The sequence below is a fragment of the Lolium perenne genome, chromosome 7 (genome assembly GCF_019359855.2).
Source record: "Lolium perenne isolate Kyuss_39 chromosome 7, Kyuss_2.0, whole genome shotgun sequence".
NCBI classification, from domain to species: Eukaryota; Viridiplantae; Streptophyta; class Magnoliopsida; order Poales; family Poaceae; genus Lolium; species Lolium perenne.
Window position 1 is genome coordinate 327082724 of NC_067250.2, and position 17718 is coordinate 327100441.

The following is a 17718-nucleotide window of genomic DNA, read 5'->3' on the forward strand; positions in this document are numbered from 1 at the left end:
TGGAGGATGCCGAGAGTCGCAGCGTGGCTGATCAGTCGGCCGAGCACGTCAACCGCGAGCACGAAGAGCTGCGGGGACAGAGGGTCGCCCTGGCGCAATCCGCGTCGATGCCATATAGGTGGGCCGGGCTCCCCGTTGATCAGCACACGGGTGCTAGCGGAACTGAGCAGGATGGCAAGCCAGTCAAGGAACCTGTCGCCGAACCCGTAGCGACGCAACACCTCGAAGAGGAAAGGCCACGAGATGGAGTCGAAGGCGCGTGCGAGGTCAAGCTTCAGCAGAACCCTAGGCTCCTTGAGCTGGTGGAGCAGCCGCGCAGATTGGCGAGCGAGAACGAAGTTGTCGTGCAGGCTGCGCCCCGGGATGAAGGCATTTTGGTTCTTGCTCACCAGGTCGTCCAACTTCGGGGCGAGGCGCAGGGACAGCATCTTGGCGAAGATCTTGGCCACGAGGTGGATCAAGCTGATGGGCCTGTAGTCGCCAAGGGTGGTGGCATCGGGCTTCTTGGGGAGCAGGGTGAGCAACGCTTGGTTTAGCATGTGAAAGCCACGGCCACGGAGTGCGTGGAGCTGCGCGAAAGCCTCGACGAAGTCCTCCTTCACCGTGCCCCAGCATGCCCGCAGAAACTCGGCGGTGAAGCCGTCGGGGCCAAGGGCTTTCCGCGCAGGGAGGCGCTTGATGGTGTTCCAAATCTCCTCTTCGCCAAACGGGGCGTCGAGGTCGGAGAGAGCGTCGGAGGGGATTTGGATATTTATTCTTGAGAGTACCTTGAATATTTATTCTTGAGAGTACCTTGAATATAAAAAAAAACATCTGGATGAACAAGAATAGATCCGATTAGTTTAACAAATAAAATGAACCAATTAAATCCCTTTTCATGAACAAGTACAAAAAAAAACTGCAACATGAAATAAAAGAATAATAAAGAGAGAAATGAGGATAATTTCAAATTAGACCTACTTCTTGGTGCAAGATTAGCTTCCCGCATTGTCACGAGCATTGCCTTCCCGAGCAGAGTCCTGATGCTCCGTCAAAGCCACTGCCTCCCCACGCAGAACGCGGTGCGCCGCGCCGACGCCCCTGGCCGCCTCTTGGCCTCTGATGCCCAACGCATCGTCTGATACTCTGATCAAGGTTCCGCCTCAGGACTCTGCTCGGGAAGTCTATGACCAAGGTACCTCCTGCAGCCTCTCATCCACCTGTCAGACAAAATGGCCAGTGTAATGAGGACTGTCATTTTTATACAAATGTAAATTTCCCCACTAAAGAATTCACAGATTAGATATTCAGTAGCAGTAGTACACAATTCAAGAGCAACCAGAGAATTCAGACTAACAGATAATTCAAGCACATTCAGAGAATTGAAGGCACAGGCATTCCAAAAGCAAGAGTTTCAGATTCACACTCAGTCATAAAAGCTGCCTCACGAAGAAGGGATCTAGCAGCAGCTAGCAATGCACCAGAAACATAAATGAACACTGGTGTACGGTAATCAGAATAAACAAGATCGCCCATTCCGTTTCAATATTAAAATTTGAATGAATAGTAGCAATGGTAAAATAAATAAACTTGGCAACATGTTTCAGCCCTTCCGTGAGCTGGACAACTCGGTGTTCCAGAATAGATGACAATGTTTCGGCAGCAAGCATATTGCTGAAAATCAACAGTCGGTCAAAAGAATTATTCTTCCTCCACTACTTCGCCTGCAGAAGATCCTTGATGCAATCTTGTAGCTGTTGCTTGGGCCACAGGGACGAAGTTCCTAGGCAGTTTGAACAAGGGGCGCTGCTCTCCACTGAATTCACCCTGCTGGTATGCCTGTCCCAGTGAATACCCCAGGGCTCGGGCTACAGGAACAGCGACGGCGTTCCCAACTTGGATATATCTATGTAAAAAATAACATGCGCAACAAAAAAAGTCAGCTCATAACAAAGAAGGTCCAGAGCTACTGTCCTTACAGAAGCCAAGCTCGTTATGGTCTCTTATATTGTATTAGATCAACTCACTTTTGTTTTATGGGGCCAAACAGCCTATAGTAATCTGGGAAGCCCTGCAGCCTTGCGTTTTCTCTAACGGTCAGAACTCTGTTCTGATTGGGATGCAAAATAGCCTGCATGCAAAAGTCGCCGTCAAACAGAATATATTGGCAGGTCAAAGAATCATACAAGCACCAGAAGTTTTATCAAGATCTTACTTTGCTGTGAGGCTTGGCTATGGTCACAACAGTCGACACGGTCTCATCCCACCACAGGCGTCCAAATGGTCTACAAAGCAAGACAGCAAGGATAACTGACGGAGGAGTTCTACTAAGAATACAACACATTCAGTCAGTACGCTTACCTCAGTGACTTCCCCTTGACGAACGTCATAGCATAATTAGGGACCTACAGGAGAAGCAAGGGTGATTACAATATGGGAAATATACACATTATTACAACTGGTTAAACCACAACAGGTTTACCAAAGGCTTCCCCGACGAAAGAAATTCACGAGGAATATTCGGATCAAACTCAACGCTTTTGTTTTTTCCAACCCGGACACCTTTCCAGTTGCGGAAGTTTGCCCCCTGGAATACAATAATTGCTTAGAAATTACAGGTTATGGTATAGAAAAAGAATGACGTGTTCAACCTTAATTAACTTGCCTTTTTTTGGGGAATGTGCTGCACTCTTTCGTAATCATCCTTATTCAATTCAAGCGGCTGATGATCAAATAGCTGAGCTTCCTTTGGAGTGGCATCTCCAAGCGAGTCGTCCCCCATGTCTTAAATGAATAACAGAGAAAGGTAACTCACCATGTCACAAAGTAACTCACAATAGAGACTTAATCAAGAATTCACTCGCAAACTCAAAAAAAATTTAATGAAAACTATGGCAAGGTGACATCATTGAACCACTAACATGGCTGAAAATACAAGAAAAACATGACTCTGCATATGCTATGAATACAAGAAATGAATAGAAAACTCATTACATAAACAGAGAACTACTTGTTCATATTAAGTAGTCACTCAACAGGTCACAACATGTGGGTTTACCTTTGCGGTTGAGACGGATATAGCATTGTAAATCCGTGTTGGGCCTACTTTTATATGCCATCACATCTTTAGTTTGATGGTTTCCAACCTGCAGAAAAACAATATAACTTATAGGGAGAAAGAAGACCACAAATTGTCAGGCAGCAGTTTAAAAATGACCCAGTATGCAAGGAAAATAGTTAGTGCCTACCTCCGGTAAACACTACGGGAGAGCACGGATGTGCCGACGGCCGCCGTGTGTGCCGACGGCCAAATATCGGGGCCGTCGGCACAGAAGTATCCGGACCGCGGCGACAAAGATGGCCGTCGGCGTTAAAATGGCCGTCGGCACAAGCCGGTTGTGCCGACGGTCACCGTCGGCACAGTTTTGGCCGTCGGCACAGGACCAGTCTGGCCGTCGGCACAACATTTTTTTTCTTTTTTTTTTATTACAGACCTGTGCCGACGGTTATACCGTCGGCATAGCTTTTTCCTATTTCTGCGCGACAGTCTTCAAAAAAACATAACTAAATCATTCTAATTGAGAAAAATAAGTATAATATATGAAATTTTGCAGAAAAACAAGATCTATCATAGAAAAATATAAAAAATGGAATATTTCAAATACCTAAACAAATCTTTTTTAGAAATGAGCTATAATGTTCGAGGTTTCATGGCTTTCACACACGCCAAAAATAAAAAAAATTGTCGCTCGTGGGTCGGATTAGAAATCCGCGTCCGGGGACTTGCTTCCCATCCTAGGGTCCACACACGTGCCAAATATGATCTCGTTTCGTCAAACTATGCCATGCGGAGGCCGTTTCCCACCTCATTTCCCCTAAAATCCATAGAACTCCGGACGTGATAGCCCTCTTCGTGAAGGGTTTTTCAGAATAATTGTCGTATCCCAGTTTTAACAAACGGAATAGTTACTATGACATATAAAATAATGTCACGCGGCTCCGTGGGATTTTTGGACTTCGTTCAAATTGTCATCTAGCCAAAACAGGACCCCCGGGACATGCAGTATCGCCGTACCGGGCGTGCGGGTGCACCCATTCACGAACAAACTAAACGGACAAAAATTAGCACATATAATGATGCGTCGTAAAACTTAAAACAATTTTTCCGGAACTTCTGGAGCGACGGATAGTTCACCCTAGTTCAAATCTGGTCAGTTTCCAGCGGATTCGACGGGACACCGCCGGAGGCCGCATGGGTTCCCAAAATGCTAACGAGTCCACATGTCTTGTGATAGGTGGTGCGTAGGTGGTCTACTATCATCGCATGGAGGTTTTATGTCATACTAAAATACGCCCCATGTAGCTGCTTCACAAATAAAAACCGTTTGGGCACGCTAAAAATGAAAAGATGGTCGTCCGTAGGTCGGATTAGAAATCCGCGTCCGGGGTCTTGCTTCCCATCCTAGGGCCCACACACGTGCCAAATATGATCTCGTTTCGGCAAACTATGCCATACCGAGGCCATTTCCCACCTCATTTCACCTCAAATCCATAGAACTCCGGGCGTGATAGCCCTTTTCATGAAGAGTTTTTAAAAATAATTTCCGTATCCCAGTTTTGACAAACAGAATAGGTACTATGACATATAAAATGACGCCACCTGGCTCCATGGGATTTTTTGACTTCGTTCAAAAAACCATCTGGCCAAAACAGGGCCCCCGGGACATGCGGTATCGCCGTACCGGGTGTGCGGGTGCACCCATTCGCGAACAAACTAAACGAACAAAAATTAGCACATATAATGATGCGTCGTTGAACTAAAAACAATTTTTCCGGAATTTCTGGAGCGACGGATAGTTGACCCCTAGTTCAAATCCGGTCAGTTTTCAGCGGATACGGCGGGACACCGCCGGAAGCCGCATAGGTTCCCAAAAAGCTAACGCGTGCACATGTCATCTAATAGGTGGTGCGTAGGTGGTCTACTATCATCGCACGGAGGTTTCACTTCATACTAAAATGCGTCCCATGTAGCTGCTTCACAAATAAAAACCTTTTGGGCACGCTAAAAATGAAAAGATGGCCGACCGTGGATCGGATTAGAAATGCGCGTCCGGGTGTTACTTCCCATCCTAGGGCCCACACACGTGCCAAATATTATCTCGTTTCGGTAAACTATGCCATGCCGAGGCCGTTTCCCACCTCATTTCCCTTGAAATCCATAGAACTCCGGACGTGATAGCCCTTTTCGTGAAGGGGTTTTCAAAATAATTGCCATATCGATTTTAACAAACGGAATAGTTACTATGACATATAAAATGACGCCACGCGACTCTGTGGGATTTTTTGACTTCGTTCAAATTGCCATCTGGCCAAAACAGGACCCCCGAGACATGCGGTATCGCCGTACCGGGCGTGCGGGTGCACCCATTCGCGAACAAACTAAACGGACAAAAAATAGCATATATAATGATGCGTCGTTGAACTAAAAACAATTTTTCCGGAATTTCTGGAGCGACGGATAGTTGACCCCTAGTTCAAATCCGGTCAGTTTCCAGCGGATACGGCGGGACACCGCCGGAAGCCGCATGGGTTCCCAAAAAGCTAACGCGTGCACATATCATGTGATAGGTGGTGCGTAGGTGGTCTACTATCATCGCACGGAGGTTTCACTTCATACTAAAATGCGCCCCATGTAGCTGCTTCACAAATAAAAACCGTTTGGGCACGCTAAAAATGAAAAGATGGCCGACCGTGGATCAGATTTGAAATGCGCGTCCGGGGTCTTACTTCCCATCCTAGGGCCCACACACGTGCCAAATATGACCTTGTTTCGGCAAACTATGCCATGCCAAGGCCGTTTCCCACCTCATTTTCGATAAAGTCAGTCAAATTTAAACTAGAGTTACTTGATCTAATGCTCATGATTTTTGGGTAAGTTAACTTTGTAGGTTCAAAAGATGATATGGATGTCATATTTGTATTCCTCTCATTTTTCTGATCAATTTAGACATATTATTTGCCAAATTCGTATTTACTGATATTAATTATTCCTTATTAAATAAAAAACAAAAAAATAAAATCATTTAATTGTTTTTCAAATTCTATATTATTATTATTTATATATATTCATTGTTGTTTACTTAAATAATTGTTTAGAATTTAAAAATATAGAGGTGTGACATCACGGTCAAAGGGTTAATATGATAGATATGGTAATATTAACATCAAGGTTTCATTTCTTTCAGGGAAGCTCATCCGAAGAGAACCAAGAAGTTAAGCGTGCCGGGGTGGGAGTAGTGTGAGGATGGGTGACCAACTGGGAAGTGTGACCATAAGTGCAATTTGACCTAAGATTAAGTGTACTAAGTGTGATTGTGAAAGATTAACAAGTAAAAAAGTAGAAGAAGAAAAGTGAAAAAAAAAATAAAAAAAAATTTCAAATTTTTTTTAAATATTTTTTCGAAAATAAATTTGTAAAAATTGAAATACTATGCCGACGGTTTTACCGTCGGCTTTAACAATCTATGCCGACGACGATCTGTCACAACGGTGATCGGGCGATCCCGACGAGAACTATGCCGACGCCGCTATGCCGACGGTCCACCGTCGGCACGACACGTGCCGACGGCCTTCTGGGCTGGGCCGACGGCTAGCGGCCGTCGGCATACTCCATCTCTCCCGTAGTGAAATCATCTATCGCGTCTTTAAGAAAAAGAGCTTTCTCCAAGAGCTTAGATTCCGTTTCATCACATGCAACTAGACATTCTTGAAAAGCAGAACATCATTTTACACTAGTAGAAACAAGGGCTTTTATCCTGTCCTCGAAAGTGCTTTTGCACCGGATTTGGCACGAACCGGTGCTAAAGGGGTCATTAGCACCGGTTAGGTTCGTGCGATGCACGTCCAGGGGGCATTAGCACCGGTTCGTGCGGGATCTTTTGCAGGTTCGTAACACGAACCGGTGCAAAAGGGTTGGCGTCGACCACAAACTCTTTGCACCGGTTCGTGTTACGAACCGCAAAATCTACCCTTTGCACCGGTTCGTAACACGAACCGGTGCAAAAGGTTTTCTGCTCTCCCACGCACCTCCACCCCACACCGTGGATCGCCTTTTTTAACACTGTAAAATAGAAAAGAAAATGATAGATTATTCAAAAAATAAAATCTTTTGAGATTCATGTATGTTATGCAACCTACTATTAGGGAAAATTAACAAATTTGAATTTTCACATTTATTGCAAAAAATGTTTGAAAAATGGTAAAACCGCATTAACTTTTTCATACGACGTCGAAAAAAAACGTATAATATATCAAAATCATCGTGGGAAAAAATTACATCCGAATTCACCAGGGTTTACCCGGTTAGCTAATTTTTAGATTTTGAAAATTCCAAATGAAAATATCAAAGCAGGAAGATTTTAGTTTTTTTCCAGAAATTTAGGATTTCATATTTTTTTATTTTTAAAATTAAAATTAATAATTGCATCCTGCATAAAGATTTCTATTACTTTTAGCAAATTATAAGATTTTCAAATTTTTAGGTTTTAGGTTTGGCAAAAAAAAATTAAAAATTAAAAAATTGAAAATAATTAAAAATAATACAAATTATAAAGTTAATGTTTATTTATTTATTCAAGATTATTATTACAACATTACTTTGGTTTATTAAAATAATTATTTGAAATTCTTACAATAAAGAAATATGACATCGATCGACATGTTAATAGGATTGATATGATACTACTATCACATACATGCGCGCGAAGCACTTGGATGCGGGATGGAAAGGAACTTGGAAGTTAAGCGTGCTAGTGCTAGAGTAGTGGGAGGATGGGTGACCGAGCGGGAAGTTTGAGCATGAGTAAGTAATTGGATTAGAGATAAGGGTAGTTAGAGACTAACCTTGTGAAATAACTAAAATATTAGAAATTCCGAAAAAAGAAAAAAAAGGGAGTATAAAATAATTCAAAAAAATGTGTTTTTCTGCCGCGGCAGCGTTTTGGAACGTTTTTCTGCCGCGGCAGACCCTTTAGCACCGGTTCGTATTACGAACCGGTGCAAAAGCTCCCCCGCCCAGCGCCCCACAGCCGGCCACGTGGAGACCCCTTTAGCACCGGTTCGTAAGCGAACCGGTGCAAAAGGGGGGGGCCTTTTGCACCGGATGGTTTGCACCGGTTGGCCATCCGGTGCATATGGCCATTACCAACCGGTGCAAAAGGCCATATTTCTACTAGTGTTAGCAAGACATAATAATAATAATAATAATAATAATAATAATAATAATAATAATAATAATAACAACAGCAACAATAATAGCATGTATTAGATGTATTCTCGTACCGAGAATTTATTTGGCACGTTTTGTCCTCGTTTAGTGGCAACATGGGTGGGAAGAGGAAACATTGGAAGTACCTACATTACCAGATAAACATTCTTAGCAATGGTCTCACAAGTAAAATTGAGCATAGAAAAAAGAGATACCATTGAAGGAAGAGCTCCCCAGAGAAAAGCTCGCATCCTAAATTGTGGTAGCCCATAACATCCTGCAACCATAATCCCAAGTCTAGCTTGGTAACCCATGGCGACGAGATGACTTAATGCATAACGCCCAAGAAAGCCATCTGCAAATTGTAGAATGTCTACGACATTCTCCATAAGAACGTATTTGGGTCTCAGGTAGTTGACAATGTCCATAAACACAAGGATCTGTTTATTTTTTTCATCCGCCAGCGGATCTTTATGCTTCCTGTGTCTATTAAGTCCGCTAATTCCTTGACACGGAGGACCTCCACAGATAACATCCACATGACCCTTTGGAATTAGGAATACATTAATAGGTGGCACAAGAACAAGATCCCAAAAGGAACAAGAAGGGATATACTTACAGGCAAGGGTAAAATGGATTCCCTATATCCACTCTCCACAAAATCTTTAATACATTGTGGAGAATCTCTGAAATGTTAAGTAGGGTAAGATATTATTGACAAAACAAAATAAAGAGTATTGTAATGAAGCAGATACCGACCTAAGGCCATCAAGGGGCTCCCAGGTATCATGGCTGGAATCATATGCTTTCCACCGTACCTATATAAATAATATATATCTTCAACCAAACTTGGCATACAAATGATCTAAATTAATGAGTACAGTACATCACTAAACATACATGATAAAGAATAAAAGTAAGCCTGAAATCCAATAGAATTACAAAAATAGGAGCTCTAAACGATCGAGCCTGCACTACCTTAAACCACAAGCCGTCTCTTTCAATTTTGTTTGGATCACCATAGCATATATCAACAAGCTTCTCAACCTCAAAAGTATCCTCTGAAAGAGGTTCATTTGCTCCATTTTCGTCATCTTCATCATCATTCGAAATCCGTGGTAGAAAAGTGCTATTATGGACGTCATATAACTTACAAAGTCTATCCCACTCCTGAAGGAGTTTAAGAAAATTCTCGGCCTTCTCGTTTCGTACCTACATAACAGAGATTAAATCATACAAATTATTGTGTGTGGTGATAAAACAAGGAATGTAATTTAGTGCCAATTGCAGTTAGTACATGTGTGCGTGGGTGGTTGTGCTTTAGACTGTCACAAGCATATTCGTTCATGTCTACAGCCCATTTCTGCACAAGACAACAATAGTAAGATTGTCAATTACAATAATTTCAGGCCAATGGAAGTCCTAATACCTCCTAAGTAGGAAACTCACTGTAGTCAATTTTAAGCCAGACAATGGAGCACCCAGGCAAAGCCCGGTTGACATGGCACCACAGCCAGAGTATAAATCCAGCAGTGTCGCTGTTTCCATTTGTGCATCAGGTGGTACTGGAAGGTCAGCAATTGTTTTTTCCCTAGGAGAGTCAACATTGTCACAAGAAATATCTGATGTTGTTTCGCTGCCTGTTGGGCCACCATTTTCTACAAAAGATTAAGTCATCATCAACATTTATGAATTTTTAGTTTGCCAATTATACTTTCAGATGTATCAAAACCATTTTGTATTGTACCGTTTTAATAAAAAGTTATGATCAGGCCATACGAGTCTATGGCATTTTTATTTTATAATATAAGTTGCATACATGCAACAAAAAGAAAAGTATGATTATGGCAACATAAAAAAAATAAGAACTACATATGATTACCCGGTGGCACATTGGCAAATGTGGAATATGCCACTGAATACGTCATGTCATAATACAAGTCTGAATTTGATATAAGCTCAGCTTTTTCTTGTTGTGTCAACTGTAGAGGTTTCACCGTAAAGCAACATGTAAAAATCAGCAGAAACATGAGAGGTAGTATGTAGTACACATTCATTAATTTGAAAGAATGAGTGAAGCACTTACGTTAGGGCCAACATAAGTAATATTTACTTTCGAGATAATTGACTCAATCAGGTTATCATCCTTTTCCTCTGAAAGGAAAACACGCTCATGATCATGTTCATGATCAGGAACCTTCAACAACTTTGGTGTGATAACCTGCAAGTTGGTCTTAGACACATGCTGAAGTGTATTTAGAAAAAAAGAACACAACATGCTTGACACATACCGTATCAGCCACACGGTAAAACCAACGGCAACAGAAATATGATTCATGTTCAACTCCTTTGAAAAATTCAGTAATCCTTCCAATGTAATCATCCTCGCCAAGAGCAGCCTACAGCCACTCAAAACAACAATAACATGATTACCACAGTTGGTTGAAATAGAGCAAACCAACAAGATAAATGCAGGAGAGTAAACTAAAATATTTAGACTCTCAATGGTCTGCACACAAAAAAATGAAAACAGTGCAAACTATTCAGGGCATTTCTTAAAATGCTAAATAGTACAGAAGACGGTAAAATCTAACATTTGACCTGAAGAGAGAAAATGAGTCTGCAGAGGAACACAGAGGAGCTCCTCCAAAAGCTGGACCTTATTATAAATGAAGAGCATAAGAGCAGAGGGCAAGTTTCTAATGAGTGAACAATATCTAGTGGAGTAACCTAGAAGGGCTGTGCAAAAAGGAACCCAGCAGAGAAATATGTAGTCCTAGTGTACGCCTAGGCCTAGGGGCTTGATGGTTCACCACATTCAGAACTTGATCTACACACATATCTTTATCCTACACAATTTAGCACAGCTATACGCTGAATTAAGCATTGTACAGTACAGTGCAGAATTAGTATAAGCTATGAGCCTGCTGGTTTACATGCATGCGTGCACCAACAATGCCAGAAACAAAAAGGAACTAGCATAACAAGCTGCACTAGTCATCTGGGAACACTAAAACCATGCATGTATGAATGCTCTAGCAAAAGGAAAATACATAATGGCAATCGATCGAGAAAGTGGCTAGGTGATGACGGTTGTTTACCTGGACGTAGACATCATCTCCAAGATTGAAACTGGCACCTTCCACAATAGCAGATCTGTAGTGGCACCGAGCACTCTTTTCCTCCTCGGTTGCATCCGACCTGCGCACAACGATTTCAGTTGGCGTACGTGTTAAAAGCACCTCAAATTAAGCTCCCTGAATTACAGTACAACAAACAGGTGCATACCGCTTCTTAGTGCTAAGTTGTGGATCCTGCAAACAAAAAGGTAGAAGATGGAATTTTCTTCAGCCATCATAAATTCATAATACTTCCTAACCAGGGAAGAACATGCCTACGATCCATCAACATTATGAGAGGCTGAGATCAATGGATGGACTCCGTAGGTATTACCTTGGGTTTGTACCTCTCCGGCCACCGTCGCCGCGCCTCGTCATCTGGTATCGGGTCGCCGACAAAGTGGTCCTCCTCCTTCTTCTGCTTGCTCATCAGCCTCGTCGCCACCCTCCTCTTCCTTCTGGCGCCAAGCGTCGCCGCGTTGGCCTGCTCCTCCGCCTCGAGCGCGGCGGCTTCCTCCTCCTCTTCCTCCCTACGCATCTCCTCCGCGTCCGGCTCCGACGCGCACATGTCGTCGTCGTCGTCTTCGATCGCCGCCAAGCCCCGCCTACGTTTCGACTCGCCCTTGTCGGCGCCGCTCTTACGGTTGGGTGTACCCGCCGCACTGCGCCGGCGCTTTCCACCGCGTTCGAGCTCCGCGTCGGGGTCCGCTTCGGCGTAGGACAGTTCGGGCCGCCGCCGTGTGGAGCGCCTCCTCTCGGGCGCCGGCGATGACATGGGCGTGGACGAGATGTGGAGCGAGGGTGGTTGCGGCCTTGCGAGGTTTGGCACTTTGAAAGGCGATGGCGGAGCGGCGGCGGCGGCGGCTTGCTCGCCTACGCCGACCACCAGGGACGGGGGTCTGAGCTCTGTACCGTCCCCCGGTGAGGGGATGGGGCGGCGACAGCGTCGGCGCCGCCAGGGGACGCTCCTCGGGGCAGGGGAGTATGTCCTTGGGCCAGGATGCTGGGCTGGTGGTGGGCCGGCCTGTTATTCCAAAATTTTCTAGATTCGAAAATTTGCTTAGATTTCAAATTTGCCCAGATTCTAAATTTTCTCAGATTTGAAATTTGCTAAGATTAAAAATTTTCTTACTTTGAAAATTTATTCGAATTTTAAATTTTCTTAACTTTAAATTTTGCTCCATTTTAAAATTTGTTAAAAAGAAAAAATAGAAAAAAATAATCGAAAAAATTGGAAATGGAAGTGCAGCTTCTTTTTGGTTACACACAAAAGGAAATGAGTTATGGCCACACGGCACAACGGATCACACGAAATGACACACAGCAATCCTTCAGATCGACATGTGGCTGTGCCTATGCCAACTTGGCTGGTTTTTTTTTTGAACAGGGAACGGCCCCGAAGGACCTAGGTGCTTCTCATTTATAAGAGTGGTGTAGTACAAATTACAAAAAGGTCCACAACTGATGAGTCTATTATGAACTGGACCTCAACATAAGCATAAAGAACCTTGAATATAGAAGAAGAAACACAATCAGGTCCTCCACAACCGCCGGTGAACTGAGGACTAGCACGGTGGCCTTCCGAACCAGGACCGGAGACGAAGCCACTTGGTCTCAGCTGGAAGAAAAGCGCCGCCGCGAATCCGAGAATGGGCCTCCGAAGGAGGTTGAAAGCTTGACGCCATCGCATCAGCATCTGGATCAGTCGCCCTACGGCATCTTGAGTCGGCAGCCAAACTAGAGCCACCGAGAATGATCTCCCGGAAGAAATAGCACCATATATTCCCTGCAGTCCTCAGCTTCACCACAAGCAACGGCCAGCCGCCGCCTCCCTCCACCACCATGGTAGCCCAAAGGAAGAGGATGAACTTCGCTTGTAGAGAGAGCTGAGACACCAACCAGACGAACCTAGACCTTATTGAAGGAGTTGCTCAGAGCCTTCACCACCGCAGCCTTCGGCTCCCTCCATGGGAGCGCCGCTGCTAGGCCAAGAATCACCGAACAGAGCAGGGCCTGGTCCAAGAAACCCAGCTCCAATCTCCACCTGCAGTCCTGAAGACCTTATTTCAAGGGATGCATAACCTCCTCTTCTCCACATGCGCCTCAACTTGCCACCAGAGAGACGCAGCAAAGCCTTGGAGATCCATGGTGTGGCAGATCTGGCCGCCTGGATCCACCAACCTATCCTCATACTCCATATAGGTAGACTCTAGACAGAAACTAGACCTAAGAGGCTAAGACTAGGACCAGCACCATCCATTCGCTCGCTCCGCACGGCTGCGCCGGCGAGAGGAGCTCCGGTCAGGCCCGGAGACCACGAGGAGAGGACCAGAGACGAGGCTTCAAGAGGGACCGAGAGGAGAAAGAAAAGAGTGCGGTCGGTGTTTACTTGGCTGGTTATCATGGACTTCTGTGGAGTAGCATACTATGCATGGTTTTGGCTGTTTGACGCGAAGCAGAGAAAGCATACGGTATTTTTTGTTTGAGGTAAAAAGGAGGTCGTATCCATCGTCCAATTAGATAGAAGAGAGCGCCGACGGGCATGCCATAGGTGAGTGGCTTGTTTCCGTAGAAGGAAGTATATAGCGTGCACACTTGCATGAACGCGAATGAAGGTTTCAATCGATCGAAACATTGAGTAGATAGAGCACCGCTACCGACCGACCGACCAACACCACAAGATTGTTGTTGCTCCTACGGTCAAGTTAAGCTTGGCACACCATCATGTACTTCAGGTCGTTTCCGCCCAGCTAGCTTGGCGGCCGGCCGTATACGTAGCTAGCTTGGCCGAACGAAGCTCGATTGGGCTTTGCCCCATGCGCATTTTGGTATAGCTGTTTTGGCTGTAAAATGGGGTAGCTCAGGTGCTCAGCTCGTAGGTCCTCCTTTTTCTTTTTCTTTTTTATAAAGAGGTCCTCTTTGTTGTAAAGGTCACATGCATTGCTTTCTTGGCCTTCACTTGAGGAGTACTTTTATATGTAATACACGGTAAAATATAGTAAGTAATTACTAGACAACTTCAGTACTTTTGCAGTTGAGGATCCTGGATCCATCGGCTAGTAGCACCAGGTGTCACCCAATATGGTGCGCAGGTTGCACTCCGCCGGTGTGACGAGCGTGGCGGCGAAGCCCCTCTGCACCTCCGTCGGGCAGCCGCGCACGCCACCGAGTTGGCCCTCCACCACACGTCCCCCCTCCGCGCGGACCCCATCCATGAAGACGCGCAGCGCCTCGCACCGGCACCGCCCCGAGACTACGGCCAGCTCCCGGCAGCACCGCTCCGTGACCAGCATGGGGAGGCCGAGCCCGCGGCCGCAGGCCCGGCTCAACACGTAGGGGCGACAGGTGGCGAGCGGGTTGTGTGGGAAGGCCACCCCTGGCCGGCACTCGTAGTTATCCATGGCACCGGTGACGGCGAGCAGAACGGCCACTGGTAGAAAAACAGGCTTCCGTCCAGCCCCATAAGTCGCGAAGCTATAGGAACCGCGACTAATGGGACCTTTAGTCGCGGTTCGGGAGGCGAACCGCGACCAATGGCCTGGGCCCAGGGCGCTCGGTGGCCAGCTGGTGCACGTGGGGGCCAACCGCGACTAAAGGTGCCCGAAGGCCTTTAGTCGCGGTTTGCCAGGCCAACCGCGACTAAAGCCCCACCCCTATATATACCCATCCAGCAGCCAACACTTAGCCATTTGGAGCCATTCTCTTCACAAACTTCACAAGTGGGTGTTAGGTTTGCTTTTGGTTCCTCTTATGCACATAAGGTGTTTGATGAAATGCCCCAAGAGCATGAAACAAACATGATATGAAGTGTTGGAGCCACACTTGAGCTTTCTCATTTATTTTTTCCTCCTCGATCGCGGTTAGCAACTTTAACCTTTCATGTGTCATTGATAAAAATATGCATGTGTGTAGTTCATTGTTTAATTTATATTGTTGTAGCTAGTTAGTTTAACAAATGCATGATGGTTAATTATATATTTTATATTATAATAATGCAGATGAATCGGCAATGGATGTACGGTAACCGACTCTCCGGCGAGTTCACTACGGGTTTGAAAGATTTCCTCGTAGTGGCTAATGCGAACAAGCATGGGGGTTTTGTTATCTGTCCATGTGTTAACTGTAAGAATCAGAAGGGTTACTCTTCCTCAAGAGATGTTCACATGCACCTGCTTCGGCACGGTTTCATGCCAAGCTATAATTGTTGGACCAAGCATGGAGAAAGAGGGGTTATAATGGAAGAAGATGAAGAAGGGGATGATTTCATCGATGAAAGCTATCTTGCTCATTTCGGTGATACTTTCATGGAGGATGCTGAAGGTGAAGGGGAAGGTGAAGGGGAAGGTGAAGAAGAGGCACGTGATGATCCCGTTGATGATCTTGGTCGGACCATTGCTGATGTACGGACGCTGCGAAACTGAAAAGGAGAGGGAGAATTTGGATCGCATGTTAGAGGATCACGAAAAGGCGCTGACCCCGGATGCGATGATGGTCCGAAAAAGCTGGGCTGCACACTGGATTTGCTGAAATGGAAGGCACGGGCAGGTGTAGCTGACTCGGCATTTGAAAACTTGCTGAAAATGTTGAAGAATATGTTTCCAAAGAATAACGAGTTGCCCGCGATGCGTACGAAGCAAAGAAGGTTGTACGCCCTCTAGGTTTAGAGGTTACGAAGATACATGCATGCATCAACGGCGCATCCTCTACCGTGGTGAATACGAGAATTTGAATGAATGCCCGGTATGCACTGCATTGCGTTACAAGATCAGAGGCGATGACCCTGGTGACGATGTTGAGGGCCAGAAACCCAGGAAGAGGGTTCCCGCCAAGGTGATATGGTATGCTCCTATAATACCACGGTTGAAACGTCTCTTCAGGAACAAAGAGCATGCCAAGTTGTTGCGATGGCACAAAGAGGACCGTAAGTCGGACGGGGAGTTGAGACACCCCGCAGATGGAACGCAATGGAGAAAGATCGACAGAGAGTTCAAAGATTTTGCGGTGACGCAAGGAACATAAGATTTGGTCTAAGTACGGATGGCATGAATCCTTTTGGCGAGCAGAGCTCCAGCCATAGCACCTGGCCCGTGACTCTATGCATCTACAACCTTCCTCCTTGGTTGTGCATGAAGCGGAAGTTCATTATGATGCCAGTGCTCATCCAATGTCCGAAGCAACCCGGCAACGACATCGATGTGTACCTAAGGCCATTAGTTGATGAACTTTTACAGCTGTGGGGCATACCTGGTGTCCGTGTGTGGGATGAGCACAAATAAGAGGAATTTGACCTACGAGCGTTGCTTTTCGTAACCATCAACGATTGGCCTGCTCTTAGTAACCTTTCGGGACTGTCAAATAAGGGATACAATGCATGCACGCACTGCTTACATGAGGCCGAAAGTGTACATTTGCCAAATTGTAAGAAGAACGTGTACCTTGGGCATCGTCGATTTCTTCCGAAAGGTCATCCGAAGAAAGAAAGGCAAGCATTACAACGACAAGGCAGATCACCGGCCGAAGCCTGCGGAACACACCGGTGCTGAGGTATTTGATATGGTCAAGGATTTGAAAGTCATCTTTGGAAAGGGTCTGGCGGACAATCGGTTCCGAAGGGAGCCGACGGGCACGCAGCCATGTGGAAGAAGAAATCTATATTCGGGAGCTAGAATATTGGAAAGTCCTAGAAGTCCACTACGCAATCGACGTGATGCACGTTAAGAATATTATTTGCGTTAACCTACTAATATTCTTGTGCGTGTATGGGAAGTCAAATGATACAAAGGAAGCACGGCGGGACCAGCAAAGTTTGAAAGACCACGATGACTGGCATCAGGAACGGTTTCAAGGTCGTGCCAGCTACGCTCTGACCAAAGAAGAGAAGGTCATCTTTTTTGAATGCCTGAGCAGTATGAAGGTCCCGTCTGGATTCTCGTCCAATATAAAGGGAATAATAAACATGGCGGAGAAAAAGTTCCAAAACCTGAAGTCTCACGACTGCCACGTGATTATGACGCAATTGCTTCCGATTGCTTTGAGGGCTCTGTCGGAAAATGTTCGAGTAGCCATTGTGAAGCTATGTGCATTCCTCAATGCAATCTCTCGAGAAGGTAATCAATCCCGGAAGTTCTACCACGGTTACAGAACGATGTGATCCAATGTCTTGTCAGTTTCGAGTTGGTGTTCCCGCCATCCTTCTTCAATATTATGACGCACCTCCTGGTTCACCTAGTCGATGAGATTTCCATTCTCGGTCCTGTATTTCTACACAATATGTTCCCCTTCGAGAGGTTCATGGGAATATTAAAGAAATATGTTCGTAACCGTGCTAGGCCAGAAGGAAGCATCGCCAAGGGC

At 45.4% G+C, this 17718-nt stretch overlaps 2 protein-coding genes across 2 annotated transcripts; both read right to left on the reverse strand.

Moving 5' to 3' along the window:
* Positions 1-1484: 1484 nt before the first annotated feature.
* On the reverse strand, positions 1485-12139 carry LOC127312617 (DNA (cytosine-5)-methyltransferase CMT1). Its single transcript, XM_071824454.1, has 20 exons — positions 11712-12139; positions 11534-11590; positions 11347-11446; positions 10537-10644; positions 10332-10466; positions 10128-10227; positions 9695-9903; positions 9543-9608; positions 9224-9457; positions 9005-9063; positions 8865-8931; positions 8461-8790; positions 8305-8391; positions 3038-3149; positions 2645-2763; positions 2462-2566; positions 2341-2384; positions 2195-2264; positions 2007-2110; positions 1485-1885 (listed from the first exon to the last, which is right to left on the reverse strand). The coding sequence occupies exons 1-20, from the start codon at positions 12137-12139 to the stop codon at positions 1681-1683; spliced, it is 2739 nt and encodes a 912-aa protein (XP_071680555.1). The 3' UTR covers positions 1485-1680.
* Positions 12140-14420: 2281 nt separating this feature from the next.
* On the reverse strand, positions 14421-14765 carry LOC127312622 (alpha-amylase/trypsin inhibitor-like). The gene has a single exon (XM_071824455.1). It carries the CDS (start codon positions 14763-14765, stop codon positions 14421-14423), a length of 345 nt encoding a protein of 114 aa, XP_071680556.1.
* Between the last annotated feature and the right edge of the window lie 2953 nt (positions 14766-17718).

Excerpts from the sequence above, each read along its gene's own strand:
- LOC127312617 (XM_071824454.1), bottom strand. The coding sequence starts at position 12,139 with ATGTCATCGCCGGCGCCCGAGAGGAGGCGCTCCACACGGCGGCGGCCC. Across the intron at positions 9,904-10,127 it reads ATTTGCCAATGTGCCACCGG|AAAATGGTGGCCCAACAGGC; the intron begins GTAATCATATGT and ends AATCTTTTGTAG. Across the intron at positions 8,791-8,864 it reads AATCCATTTTACCCTTGCCT|GGTCATGTGGATGTTATCTG; the intron begins GTAAGTATATCC and ends CTAATTCCAAAG.
- LOC127312622 (XM_071824455.1), bottom strand. The coding sequence starts at position 14,765 with ATGGATAACTACGAGTGCCGGCCAGGGGTGGCCTTCCCACACAACCCG.